The 15350-nt window shown below is 39.2% G+C and overlaps 1 protein-coding gene across 1 annotated transcript; it reads right to left on the bottom strand.

Moving 5' to 3' along the window:
- Positions 1-232: 232 nt before the first annotated feature.
- LOC111347432 (hemicentin-1-like) lies at positions 233-14079 on the bottom strand (the record flags this gene model as incomplete). The annotated part of the gene is made up of 6 exons (XM_088749538.1): positions 233-660; positions 1536-1607; positions 7658-7729; positions 12080-12151; positions 13270-13384; positions 13740-14079. Coding segments are annotated over 6 exons (729 nt in total), but the record flags the coding sequence as incomplete, so codon positions are not given.
- Positions 14080-15350: the final 1271 nt, after the last annotated feature.

Here is a 15350-nt window from a genome sequence, read left to right as displayed (position 1 = left end):
CCCTAATTCAGAACTGAATGGTCTATTAAGAATGATGTATGAAACAGTAATCGGCATGAATTTGTGACTTTGGCCACAAAGTTCGATTATTGTATAGCCTTAATTGTTACAACTATCCCTGAAATGATCTATTTATCACCTCTTATCTTTCTTTTACATAGTCAGTGGGATTAAAACTAGGAAGAATAGACCACTTTCATAAATGGCTGCCGGATTAATATTCTTTTGTTTAAATTTAAATTAGCCCTTCTTAACTCGTTCTCCAGTACAAAACTCAAAAGAATACATTATCTCAAGCGAGGCCAGAACGGCTAATTTAAATTTAAACAAAAGAATATTAATCCGGCAGCCATTTATGAAAGTGGTATATAGTTTTTCCCAATTGACTTACAGGTCTATTAGTTCGATATTGTTATTGAACATGTCTTTTAGCAAGTCCTCCAACAGGTTTTCTTCCAAGTACCTGTTAACAATTGACGGCAGTTAGTGTGAGTAACAACTCTTCAGCCGCTATGTCGATCCAAACTCACTGTCATTTAGAGGGTAGAAGTGTTTTGAGTAAGAACCAATCAAATCCTTCTCGTAAGATCGCTCTTCGTTCGTCATTTAACTATAATTTCTCCAAATACATCCTTCCTATGGGGGATCCCCGTGAATTTCCTATGGTCACGGAAGAATAAAACAGCCTCAAATAGTATTCCATTTTCGACTACTTCAGAACTCCAGCAATCTTTGGGCTCTAAGCTGATAACGTTTCACATGAATATCATTAATACCTGTGAAAGTGTAGTGTGATCGTCCGGGTGAGTGTAGTCCTGAGAAGGACTGTTGTGGGTGTTAGTGACTGACGTTTCGACAACCTGTGCGGGAGTCATCATCAGAGTCAAGTGAATAGTTGTTGTCAGTAGAATGTTATTATTTCAGTTCATGTAAAATTATTGGTTAGTTTTGCCCTAATGTTATTAGCTGTAAGACTCAAGTGGCGTAAATCGGTCGTGATTGGTCTGTGTCGATCCGTCGGCAAAGTTCTGTTCTGTCGTTCTGTTTCGTTCGTTTGTAATGTTTAGGTCGTGAACGAGTGGTTGTATGGAGCCATTAGTAGTTGACACCTGTTTAGGGGAGTCTGTTCTAAGTTAGTAAACCAGCTTTCCAGAGTCAGTCGTTGGAAGTAGTCAGTGCTGTAGGTTAGGCATTGCGCAGAGTCCCAGTCAATATTGTGGTTCGTAAGTCGATGATGTTCAGCAATCTGATTGTTGACATCACCTCTCCTCGTCGCCCGTCTGTGTTCAGTCAGTCTTGTTGCGAGGTTTCTGCCAGTCTCTCCGAGGTAGGAGGTTTGGCAGTGGGAGCAATTGATCCATTTTGCAATTTACAATCCTATAAGGGCATCTGAACACGCATGATATCTACAGATATTGCATTGAGGCGTTTATGGAAAATACTGGAAAATCGCTGCTCTGATCTGCTGATATTCCTGCCTACTCTGGATGGATTTGATGTGTTCTTTACTTAAAAAGAGCAGGCTCCAAACTCACAAGTAGAGCAGCCGGTTGTTGTTACTGAAAATCCCTGATGGTAACTTCTTCAGCTGATTGTTGTGCAACCACCTACCAGAGATATATAAGAAAGATGTTAACCACCCTATATTCTCGAATAAAGTAAAGGAAACTGTTATTCTCGAATATTCTGTAGTTGTTCATATTCAGTACACAAGTTGCTAAAACAAGTCCTCTAAAAAATTTCTGTCGTTTATGATCCGATGTTTTCTTTTCGGTGTTCTATGTTAACGCTTGAAACCGATTAATGGTCTTGTTGTGTAGTCCTCATTAAAGGCCAAACGACATTGATTGTAGAGGAGGTTGAGGGTCGGTTACGGACAAAAGCTAAAGGTTGGGTCAGTTTGAGATAATAACACAAAATGTCTATATTTTTATCGGAAATTATATATTGAGCTGGCGCAAATTAAAACGCTATGTTCAAGTTCATATCTACACATATTCACAATATAAAAATCGATAACCTGTTTAATTAAAGAAATTTCTTTAGGACTTCAGGAGAGATGAAAAAAGAGAACCGGCGGTTAGTTTTCTGCTCAGGTGTCATGAAGCAAAACCTGCATCCTTTATAGTCAGTAATATATACTCTAGGGTTTTGAACTCTTGCGCGGTGGATGGGTAGGGACAAGAGAAGATAATGAGATATTATTTTATCTTGGTAAAGAACAACGTCAAAAGAGGTTGTCCAGAATGGAATGAAGAGATTGTGTTGAATGAAGCTCATGCTATATTCTATTTCAAAGTATTTAAAGTTCTATTCCTTGCATATAACTTTCTTCAAACCTATAACTGATGGCATACAACTACAAAAAATCTGCACCGAATTCCCTCAAGCTCAATTTGGAACAACTTTCTAATTTTGCAAATTTCTTGCTGACCCTTACAAATTAAAAAAACTTTCTGAAAAAAAAACTTAGAAAATGGACGCATCGCATGTTAATTTTCATTTAAGTGTGGTCACTTCGTAGGTTTCAAGCTGTACGTATCCCAAAGTCTACTTTATCAGAAATATTCGATCTGAGAGTGTTGCCTCTCTGCCAACGTGAATGCTCTACTTGCAAATTTCACTTTTTGACCATCAGTAAAAAGCCAACCCCGTCCTTAGCCACGTTTCCCTGCCTTCTGTAGGGCCAGGAGTGAGGATTGCGGCGGTCTTCGAGGCTTGGAACCGATGTGCTGTTGTTGCTATCGCTATCTGCTTGTGGCGTCATATTTTTCAAGGTTCTGTGGCCTTGTCTCGGTCTAACGTCAGCTCGAATTCGACAAAAATTCAGTTAAAAGCTGTTATATGTCTTGCTGAGAAGGTTTAGCGAGAGGAAGGAAACTTCCACTGACAACAGAGCGCGTATCAAAAGTACTTGTAATAAACTGGGTCGAGAACGTTGCCCCGTTCAGTTGTGTTTCAAAAGTGACTTAGCAGTCGTTGCAACGTGATATCAAAGTTATGTTTGTTCGTTAACATCCTTAAGTCATTCCATACTCCAGATTATGAAAAATACCGATCTGTATCCTGTCCTCGAAATTCAATTTCTTATGAGGAGATACGGGAAAACCGCGGGCGTCGCTTGGCTGCAGAAGAAGGACTCATCAGTGATGTACACGTAAGTTTACTTTTGCTGGCTCTTGTCAACTTTGGATTAAAATTAAGACAACCACTTAGCCGTTTGCTCATTGTCTCTCGTCTTTTTTGTCAAAAAGGCACTCTGAACGGAGATGATAAATTCTCCACTTTTACTGCGCGAGAGGAAATGATATGAATAACGAGGGGCGTTGTCACTTTGACTGATAAAGCGTACTTCCGACTTGCTTACCGGCTTAGGTTTCCATGGCACAGGCCTCCCAGGCGGACTGGGATCTAAAGGATGTCCATCTCTAACTGATAACACCTGTACGAGTTCTGTTATCACAAGAAATAGCTCATCATCTCCATCATCTCCAGTGTGTGGCCTAGCCAATGGAAACTCTCTAATGTGACACCTGCCTATAGGAAAGAGGATGAAACAGCAAAGTCCAATTATCGCCCCATCGGTGTCCTCTCGACAATCCCTAGGGTCTTCGAAAAGCTTAAGTTTGATCAGCTGTATCGTCATTTCTCACCTCTGTTTTCGGACAATATGTCTGGTTTTCTTCGCGGTCATTCGTGTTGTACTGCCTTACCCAAACTAATAGAAGACTAGCGTCTAGCCCTGGACTCGAGAAAGGATGTAGGGGTGATTGTAATATATTTATTAAAAGCATTTGACTCAATATGCCATAATATTTTACTTGCTAAGTTACAAGCGTATGGCTGTCAAGAGTCTGCCATTAGGCTCATTCAGTCGTACTTCACTGACCGTTTCCAAAGAGTGAAATGCAATGGGTGTTCTTCTGATTGGCTACCAGTTCGGTGTGGAGTTCCTCAAGGTAGCCTGCTAGGTCCCCTTTTCTTCAATATTTTTGTTAATGATGTTAATTATACAGTTGGCACCTCCTCACTCCGTCTATACACAGACGATACAACACAGTACGCAGCCCACACGTCTCCTGTAGCGCTTGAATCTACCCTGAATCATGATGTTATAAAACTGACACAATGGTTCTCCGCTGACCATCTTCAAGTCAACGCAGCTAAGACGCAAGCAATAACTCACGGCAAATCTCAGTTCACCTACCGCTTTTCAGTGGAGGATCAGAAAATTGACATTGAGCCTACTATAAAAATTCTTAGCGTAAACTTGGAAAAGGATTTGAATTATAAGCCTCATGTGCATTTTAAACTAAAAAAAAAAGCTTACGCTAAAATAGCGGCCTTGCGTACAATAAAGCGATTGGTTCCTTCAAATGTGATGATCACTTTATACAAAGCCTACGTGCTACCGAACTTTGAATACTGTTCTCCATTACTGCTAGGGATTTCGCGAACATTGAACAACAAACTTGAACGAGCCAATAATTATGCATCAAGATCTATTTTAAATTTAGGGAACTAAGTCACTTACGACGTTTGTCTATCTATCGCCTCAATGACCTCATTTGAGCAAAGACATATCGAACATTCGCTCACTGTCTTTTTCCAAAGTTTTAGGATGCACGGCCCTAACTATATATCTAAATTTTTTTAAGCCTAGAGTTACCAACTACAACCTACGAGGTAGTGGATTAAACGTCTCTCAACCCTCTTATAATAATCGTTTTATGCATAATTCTTTTTCTTACTTTATTGCCCATGTGTGGAATAAATTGCCTTTGTCTACCAAATCAGCTCCTACGGTCCAGCATTTCAAATCATTAATCAAAGATGTAGAGTATAGAGCATGTCAATGTCAAAGCTGTATCTTGTAGCTTTTTTTCTTTTTTTTTCTTCTTTAATTTTTATATCAATTTTTATCGTATATAGTTCAATGAACTTTTATATCTCATATATGATATTTATCTATTATTTAATTTGTTTATCCTTTAGTCGAGCGTTTTATACATGAGCCCTTGGCTCGGGAGATTGGGGTGACCACTCCCCACGTTATCGACGATAAATAAAGTTCATTCATTCATTCAGGTACTTGCGATATTGCATTTTCCAGTAGCTCTAGTAGAACCTGGATGTCGGCCAGTGTTCTTGCGAAGTAATTCATCGATATGAAAGCGGCATAGCAAGCCCGTGGCCTGAGCGAGATGTGCGAATTGAAATACTTCACTGACCCAATCATACGCTTTCTTACACGTCAGCTTACACTATGGTTTTCATGGGATTGCGTGAGCGGGGCCGTACGGGTCATAGATAAATTCCTTTCTTTGAGAGATGATTTCTTTAACATGCGCGGTGAAAATAAGTTTCACCTTTTTAAGCCCGAGAAAATTAGTCCGAGCCATAGACAGTGTTGTCTACATCATGACGTCATAAAAAACGGCGTCACATTCCAACTTAAGTTAGAAAAAAAGCTTAAGCTAGCCCCACATTTTAGTCCCGCATTTTTGTGTGATTTTTATGGCCCTTGGGACCCAGTTCACTTGATGTAGCACAAAAAGATCTTAGCATCAAAAGCAGTTTGAATGGCGTCGGTTTAAAGGTCTTGAAATGTGTGGGAGAAATCATTCCATTTAAAGTCGAACTGCGATGACTTATTTACTTATTTTAAGACCAATATTCATGGTCTTAAATAAGTGAGGAGAATTTGCTACCTTTTTATAATCAAGAAATAGATAGATATTCTAGCCTTCTCGGATAAGGACGAATAAACCGTAAGCCCCGTCTCCTGCAGGGCTAGGGGTAGGAGACGTTAATTCCCACGCACGAGATTACTGTGTGGCGGATGTCCTCCCCAGGGTGAGATGGGTGGGTGTTGGCCCTGAAAAGCCCCCTATGGGGAGTGGTCAATTAACCTAAGTAAGTATGTATGTATTTAGGACGGTTTAGGACACAAGTGCCATCACCATTATGCGAATGTGATGTATGTAAAATTTTTATTTTGGTAAAAAGAGAAATATTACAGTAAACCTCAATATATGTGCTTTGAATTTCTCAAAACAGAAGTCGAGGGCATGTTGGTTTAGTCCAAGTGTACGGCCCTTGTTTTTGCGACTTTTTGTCTTAGGCTGTTATGGTGTCTTTGCTTCTTCCAGCTATCGATTTTCTAAGCATTTCTAAAGGTCTTTCTGTTTTTCATTTCAGCACATGGATGATCATACCTCTTTATTGAGGACAGTCTGTCGACTGACAAAGAACTGTCTAACAAAAGCTTACTAAAAAATTAAGTTTCGGTTTAATTTAAAATAATATCGAGCAGGACTCTGAGGAAATTCATTCCAAATGGGTCCGCTCGGCATGCAATCGCCATACTTTATCGAGTTCGTGAAAACTCAGATCACCGACAAATTATTTCTACCTCGAACGATCTTTATTGTGGACATCTCGTCTTGAACAAAATTACCCATTGTGAGGAGGGAAGAGCTAGAGGGTGCCCTTAAAATTAGTAAAACAAACAACCAGCGGCCAAAGCTGGTCGAAGTTTGTTTCCTGCAGAACTATTTCTATTAGGCAACATCATGTTTCCTGTAGCATTTGTGTGGAAATTGCAGATGAGATTCAAGTAAGTATGTTAGTTTATCGGTCTCTAGCTTCCACGAGGTGTCTTTCAGACATCTTAGAGGAAACGGATAGAATTGATAACAAAACACTGTGAGCAAAAAAACAAAAGGAAGGGTATGTGCAACACATAGCGGGGTGTGAGAATAGAGATGACAATCGAAACTTGCAATCCACATTCAAAACTGATAATCACATCTTCAGACCAAAAGGGTAGCAGTTGTGTGAAGAGGACTGTTAGGGAGCCTTATTGAGAGACCCCAAAAAAGGATACCTTGTCTGAGTTTTTTTCTTGTCTCTTCAGGCTACGTAGAATACTTGGTAACATGTTCATCAATGGAAAATAATAACCTTTCATGCGCTTTGCTTCGCACGTTAAGTACTACAGAGATTTCTGGCATGTACTTTTGACTTTTGAAGCCTTAAAACCGGTCAAATGAGTTGGGATTGCTACAAAACAAGGTTTAACTCGAATGCTTGAATGAACTAGTAACTTGCGGACGTTCAACTCGACCTAACTTTTTTCATTTTGTGTAACTAACGAACGCATGCTTTGCAGCAGATTTGCAGTCAAGCGCAGAAGGAAGCAATTCTCTCTCCCTAGGAAGGCAGATATACATGTAAACCTCTAATGGCCACCGCCTCCTCTCACCTCGCCCCCTTTCTCCACCTCGATGCACGAAAGGAAACTAGGCTGAGAAGTGTTTGAATAGATTAATATATATATATGCGAGCTACGTAATAAATCGTAATATTGGTCCAATTTCATTAAAGTGGATATCTACCGCACAATTAATAACTATATCCCCCTTACTTTTTAGATAAATTAAAAGCTTAGCCTTTTGCATCGGTGGATAACAGATCTTCTAAGACTGATATATCAAAAATGTTACATTTTGCCACTTTTTCTACAGTCTAATCATTGTAATACTTTAACTGATACAGCTACCCCATATATTCCCTGGTTATCCCTTCTTGTTCCCCCCTTACAATGCCATTATGATTAGATTTAGGAAACATTTTCTTTTAACGTTTGACTTACAGCTGTACTAGGTTGATATTGTTACTGAATATGTCATTCGGCAAGTCCTCCAAGTGATTGTTGTCCAAGCGCCTGTCAACAAATGAATTAATTAAGTACTTTTAAGTGGCTAAATATGTTTTGGGAAAGAACCAAGGATACTAAAACAACATTAAATTTTCTATTTTCGGGTGCATCCGTCAGTTCCATAAATCATTTTCGCTCATCGTTCATGGATATCGTTTAAAACATTCACCATAAGCCATTGGGCAATCAACTGAAAGAAATCGGTGTCGTCCTGGATTTACTAACATAAAGTTTGTGTAAAAAAAGGTTGTGCTTGTTCATCACAGCGGAGCATCCTGCTCTATAAGAAGAACAGAAACCAGACAACCTTATCACGTGATGAAGACAAGCAGTATGCTGTGGTGACGTCATGATTCACATCATAAGTGACCATATCGTGAGACGAGAGCAATACTTTATTATTATAATGTTTGTACTTTCCAGAATAGCTTTTTTCTAACCATGATTATTACCAAATGCGACTTAGCTCTTTTGCGAAAGAAGTGAAACTCTATCGAAAAGTATGTACCTTTACTCATCTATGGCTAGAATATTGTCGCGTGAGAAATAAAACTGTCAGTTAGTTTCTCGGGCAAAATCATCTCAGTGAGAGATGGTAATAGCACTTGAAATTAGTTTTCACCCTAGAACACGACCGTGAAAAAATCCTCGTTATATTCCCGACTATTTAAAAACTTATATGATAATTGTAAATATATTATCAGCTGAGAGCTGGGGTTTACTCCAAGCAAATCTGTCAACTAAAAATGCCCTGTTCAATGCTAGTAAGATACGGATTGCTCATATGACCTTTCTTAATACAACAAAATATCTTAGACTAATCCCAAACTGCTGGCAAAATTCGTCATTTAGGAAAAAAGCAAACAACCAAAAATTAAATATTCGCACCTCAGCTCCCGACAGATGTCCGGAGGACCGCTGGGTGGTGATGGCATTACAAGGGCCCTTCAAGGGCGCCTTCAGTGCCTTGTATTGCTATTTCAGGAAAACGTTTTCGCTTTTTCGTTAAAACGTTGTGGGGAAAATAACTCAATATGCCGTTCCAACATTCGATAATGTTAAAATCTTGCTCCAGCGGATTTTTGTCGTTAACTCCGATATATGTATATATAAGCCTTTCCTTTTTTTTTTTTTTTACTGGGTTTTCTTTTCTAACAGACAGGTTAGTTTTTATTATTCTTTTTTTTTTTTCAAGGAAACTGCATGGAAAAGCATTTAAATGCCAAATTTAGGAGTGTAGTGATTGAGAAGGTGGCAAATCAAGGAAACTAGAAAAGAAGGGTAAGAGCCGCTCGAGGCGATAGCCGAGAGCGACTTTAGCATCTTGAGTGCTTAGCAAATCTCCCAAGTGCATCCATCACTCAATAGTGCACGCTGTGGTGTTTACCATTTGTTTTTTAACATAACATTGACACATTGTAGCTACGTGACCAGAAAAAAACAAGCGCGCGCGGAAAATGGTCTTTGCATTTTCTCACGTCAGCAGCGTACACCCATGGGCAAATTGGTGACGCTAAATTGACCAATCAGAGCGCGCGCTTTACTTTGGTTATGTTATAATTCAAAGTGGTGTTAACAACATTGTTTTCGTGAACTAAATTCAAGAAATTTGTATTCTCAAATCATTGCACTTTCTCTCATGTTCTGATGTGAGGATATAAATTATACCGGCTAACAAATTAACATTTTTTAAGAATATACGTTTTCTTTTCGATCTAAAAAAAAGGTCCGTAGCAGACACAGTAGGATTATCATGCAGCTATAATCACATCGTCATTTTTTGCAGTCCTCATTATAGGAAAGGCCATACAGATTGAGGGGAAGGAGAGAGGGTAAGTTATCCGGAAAGTTGCTAAAGGAAAATGTTTGGAATAATTTCACACAATCTCTGTATAGTTTTATCTAAGATTTTAAACAGTGGGTTCATTCGCAACGGTACAAATATTGAAGGCAAAAAGATACGCCACAGTACCTTAGGACTATCCTCACCCGGATGATCACACTACACGATCACACATCAGTCATTGTCACTGACAGTGACAGAAGTAATCCATTCAGGTATATCTAAGGTGTTCATGTAAAGGTTGGGGGGAGGTAATCATGCATTTTGGGAGCTAAAAAGGCTCGGCATTGCTATCGTAGATTTATTGGAGAGGAGTCCTTTAGTTCACTGCTACCCACATTGCTATCAAAAATCATAACATTAGTGTCGACTACGGATTTTGTCGTTAAAGTGCCCCTGAGATCAAAATTTTCATACACCATTTTTTTACATTTTCGTGTTCAGTGTGTCTCCTTCACCTACTCTGCCAAATTTCAGTTTAGACCGAGCACCAGAAATATCTTTTTTCGGGCCGTTAAATTCACGACTTCGCGTCCGCCATTATTTGATCATGTTCCGGAGGTTCATCGCAGGACTCAGAGGAAGTGACGTCAAATGCTCAGCGCGAAAGTCTCACATGGCAAAATGTCAAGCAAACATAACAGAGTGCTTTACTCTATTCTCACAAAAACTTAACAAAAATGACTGGGCATCGATGCGTAATTCAAGGCTGAAGTAATCGTGCATACCATGCTGCAGGTATTTCTCTGCATCGGAGCCTTGCAAATAGATCAGAGCGGGAAAAATTGATGCGATTTCTGCGACCTCGCCGAGTAAACTTCAATCCTACAGAAATCTTTGTGATCTACTCCGAACACTTCTCGGAGGACTGTTTCGAGAGATCTGTGTACTTTGAAGGATCTAGGCGAAGAATTCTGTCGGCCTCAGTGCCTACCGTTCAAGAAGAGGGGGGACAAGAAAAACCGTCCTCAGTGCGATCTCGACGACGGAAAGCGAAGTCTACGAACCTCCACGGATTTTGTCACCTTTACATATGAGCTGATCAATATCCACCTTTAACAACTCTCTGGCAGAATACCTTACACAAAGGATAGTACTCGGTGAACATTGTAAAGAAGAATGATAAAATAGCCGAATTGAGGATTGAGATATCTGACCTCAAAGAGCTCACTTTTATACAAAAGAGATGAAAAATTATAATTGTGTGCTCTGATTCTAAAAAAAGCTGGCTTCAGTATCAGCTAAAGCAGAACAAACTGCTTAAGACACAGAGCGTAAAAACACTTTAAAATGTAGGCTTGCAGTCAAAAAACCGAGAAAATGAAAATTTCTTTAAAAACCTGTCAAACTATCAACCATCTGATAGCCAAGTCAGCGTGCTATCAAAGGGTCTCTAATTCATCCCAACGCCCGTGACAAACGAATTCAAAATCAGGCCAACGTTTGCGAGATTTATTCGCAAGACGAATGCGCCTCCGTTACACCTGCTACGGACAAAACAAAGAAACACTTCTGTTTCATATCAAACTGAATGCCACCGGTTCAGTCTTCTATCGCACTTGAGGGCTACTTGGAAAATTGTCATAACGCTACTTGTAGACTGCATCTAAGCCAAAAAATACTATTTAACGCAATGAGGTCACGGCTCTAAAAGAGTTGAAAAAATATCTGCCTTAAACCTCACCGAAGCAACACAACAATAGTGATCATGAATAAGACAGAAAAAACAAAAGAGGCCAAAGTGCAACTCAACAACAGAGTTCACTTCAAACCTCTCAAAGCACTGATAGTAAAAAACACGAAGGAAAGGGTTAATGAGATCATTGACCAAATGCATCGGGGAAAACACATTGATGGCTTAGAAATGGCTTTCACAAACTCCCAATATTCGCCTGCGGATACATAATTAGCCATTGCCGAGAAATGTTTTTAATAATTCCCCGATCATTTCTTACAAAAAAGGAAAATCCCTTACGACAAGCTAAAATACAGTTCGAAGGCAATAAAGCGATGCGACCACAAAAGCCATATGGGGAGTCCATGCCGTTCTGTGTTTATCTTTATTCGCATGGCAAAATTCATCGTTTGTCGGCGCAAAACTATCCACAGAAGCTTCAGATGATTTCTGGGACAATTCATCGTCTGAAAAAGTCGACATTTCCCGACTGACAACGAAACGGTTCTCATAAAAGTAATATGTGTGATTCTCTGTGCAGCGAACAAAGAGAGTTGTGACAAAGCAAAGGATAAATTTTTTGAGCCTTTGACGTCATGATGACGTTTTTGCGAGCTCGGCTGGAACATGTTTTCAGCAATGGCGGACGATTTTTAGACGACTTTGAAGCGGTAAAAATTGGTCATCGAAGGTTTGTTTTGAGTTTTTAATGGCAAAAAGGGTCTTAACTTGACCCAATTCAACATTGTGTAAGCAATTTAGGCCAAAATAAAATGGTCAATTTTCGTCTCAGGGGCACTTTAACAAGCAGATCGATAAAAAAAGAGTCTTGGCTTACAGAAATCTCAGCTGGGTATGGTTACTGAAGATGCCTTGGGGCAAGTCCCTCAGATTGTTGTTGGTTAAGAACCTATTAAGGAATCGTTAGAAAAGAATATATTACATGACGTGTAAATTACGTGTAAATTACAGCAGAAAGCAGCTAATCGATAACCATTAAGTCATTGTCAAAACGTCCATGAAACCCTAATGTAAAGTGTTTTAGTTCCTAGCCTGTACTGCACTTAGGTACTATAGGAAGATTAACGGCTGGAAAAAAGCATGATTTTGATGACGAGCACGTGGTGTTTGACCGTGTCTTGGATCATAGATTACTCTCTTTAGCCATTACCTCCTGATCTTTTTCCACTTTCTGATACATATGGTAAGAGCAGCACTAGCTATTGACTTATGTATTGCTTCTCGTGAATGGCGTTCTTTTACTCCCTTTGGCATTGAATAATTGTATTATAGTTCAAGTTTAGCTGATCGACGAACATATTCCTAGTCCGGTAGTCTTCACTCAAAGAATGCTGTGTATCCCAGGCCTCAAGATAGTTACATCAATTACTGGTCAATTATCAAACTCATTAAATTCAAAAAGCCCTGTCGGCAGACAAACTTGACTAGACTAGAAAAGCTGATGTTATTCACCTTTATCTTAGTGACGTAATGTAGAATGTTTTCAGCTTTGTGTGTGTTACAACCTTTGCTCAGTTCAAATTGAGAGTTAGAACTTAAGTACATTTTAGATTCCTTGTTAGCGAGGTTTAACAACTTTTTGCACTCTTTCTTCGACCCAAGCAAGAAAATCCTTCATTCTCCGTTTTGTTATTATACTACACGCTAACAGTTAGATTTTCACTGTCTCATAGGACAAGCGTGTTAATAGTTCTAGGAGAGGATCAAGTCAAGTTACTAAATACCACATGTAAGCCTTATTCTTGGCCAGTCCCTCTGAATTTTTTTCAAGATCACACCCGCTCTTGTAGATCTTAGGAGAATCCTGTGTGAAACATCCTGTCTATCAATAATTCTCACGAATCGACTATTCGTCATCGTAAATCATATATTATTCAGGGGTTATCCTGACTGACTCGAGGCCTACAATAGCATGAAAGGGATTCCTTTTGGAAAAAGGTTTTTTGTGGGGAAGTAGTCCCGAGATCAATCTTCTCTTGGTGTTGATAACTTTTAAATCGTACTCACAATTTTGCCATGGCAAGTGGAAATTTCCAAGGAACTGAATTCAGTTCTTTTCCACTACAATCCACACCCATGAAAGCTTGCTGAAAGACGTCACATTCACACGGGTCTGGGCACTCTAAAAAAGATAAAAAAAATGTGAACATGATTTCATTGGCACATGAAAGGCTTCAAATGAATTTGAAAGGATTTAGTCTCTTGTCTTGGAAACGAAGAATAGTTCATTTTAAAATAAACAAATAGGTAAAATCGCAGTTGCCAAGGATACGCTTGAACATCTCAGTGTGGCGGTGTAATTTACCCATACGAAACGAGCATGGTTAAAAAAATGAATTATAGATCAGAACCGACTTTGATCAGAAACACGAACTTTTTTGCGTGGTTAGAACTGAGCGGATAAAAACTTCGCGGAGGTTTGCACGATCCGGTTATGAAAAGTAATGACATAGTTCTATTAAGCAATGAGACCTCACCTTCAACTCTGAGGCTGATGTTCCTTCTAAATATCTCTCCATCGCTTTGTACCTCGCAGCAGTAATTTACGTTGTTTTCCGACGTTATTTTAAGTTTCAATGTTATGCTGGTACTATTTTGAACAACGAAACCATCTTTTCTCCATACAATGTATGGAGCCGGCGCACCTTTCACTGGGCACCATAGGTTAGAACTTCTGTTCAAAAATACAAACTGCGTCTTTGGTGCCTGTTCCAGGGTTGGATTGACTACATTGGGTTTCAGAGGAAAAATAAAATAATCGTTGGAGTAATTATGGTATACAGAACAACAGAACCTTAGACACAGTATGGGAGGAGAAACAATTTTACGTGCACATCAAAATAAATATCGTTCTACATTTAATCCTAACACGATTCATGATGTGTTATGCAAACCGTATTAACATAAGACCTCTATATGTCCTTTTGTCTGTTAGTCTGTATCTCAGATTTGAGGCCATTTAACCGTCGGTAATAATCGCTATTACTCAGATATTATATGGAAATATGATCTTAATCCTGACACAATCCAATCGCAATCCAATATTCCGTATCCCCTTCTCCGTCTTCTTGTGTCTCTGCCTGTCCGTCTGCATCTCGGATTTAAAGCTATTTAACTTGGTGGTGTAATTACTTCTATGATAAAAAATAGGCCTGAACGTATTGAAGGCGAAATTACAATTAAATAATGCATATAGGTATGTATATATATATAAACGTATCATGATTATACCTCAAGATTTAGGTTACTTGAACTTTTAATGCAACTCTGAGTTTCATGCCTCTTGCGAAGCAATCGTCAGGCAACTGCCAGAAATAACGGTTACAATCAAATGGGATTGTAACCGTTATTTCTGGCAGTTGCCTGACGATTGCTTCGCAAGAGGCATGAAACTCAGAGTTGCAGTAAAAGTTCAAGTAACCTAAATCTTGAGGTATAATTATCCATAGCTTTAGCCCTGCTATTGAGCACTTTTTAGTAGATGATGATCTCATTCCGCTATTTTGGTTATATAAACGTATCTATATTGAAGGAAAATCCATGCCTGTTTCATTGTGTAATCTGCCAGTATAGAATGCAGCGAAATTATAGAATATTTTCTCCATAAAGTTCAACCGCATGTAGCGTCCACTAGATCGCACTACTTCAGTTCTAAAATCGCCACAGAATTCTCCAAGAAGATTGGCTGACTGATCACTGCCGTCACGAATCTCAAGATAAGAACCCTTTAGACATCGTCCTGGATACGGGCTGCGCATGGTAAAGTTAAGTTCCACATAATGTCCTTGTGGAACTGAGAGAACTTGTTCTTTATCAAACTCTTGGACTTTTTCCCACTCTCGGGCTTGTCTAGAATTCTCCAACAAACCTGCAATAACTGCATCCAGCCAATTAGTTTGGTTGTAACAAAAACAACCAATGGTTATCGTAAAGAAACTCTAAATGCTGTGTAAAGACCAAGGGAAAGGAAGAGTGTGTCATTACACAAAACAAGCGCTTGCATACAGGCCGAGCTCCGTTTTGCGAGCAAAATGACTCAATATATTACATGTTAGACTATTTGAAAAAAAGCTTAATTACAAATACAA

The sequence above is a fragment of the Stylophora pistillata genome, chromosome 2, assembly GCF_964205215.1.
Source record: "Stylophora pistillata chromosome 2, jaStyPist1.2, whole genome shotgun sequence".
Taxonomy (NCBI): Eukaryota; Metazoa; Cnidaria; class Anthozoa; order Scleractinia; family Pocilloporidae; genus Stylophora; species Stylophora pistillata.
The sequence above is the reverse complement of the archived record's forward strand: the minus strand, read 5'-3'. Positions and strand labels throughout refer to the sequence as shown.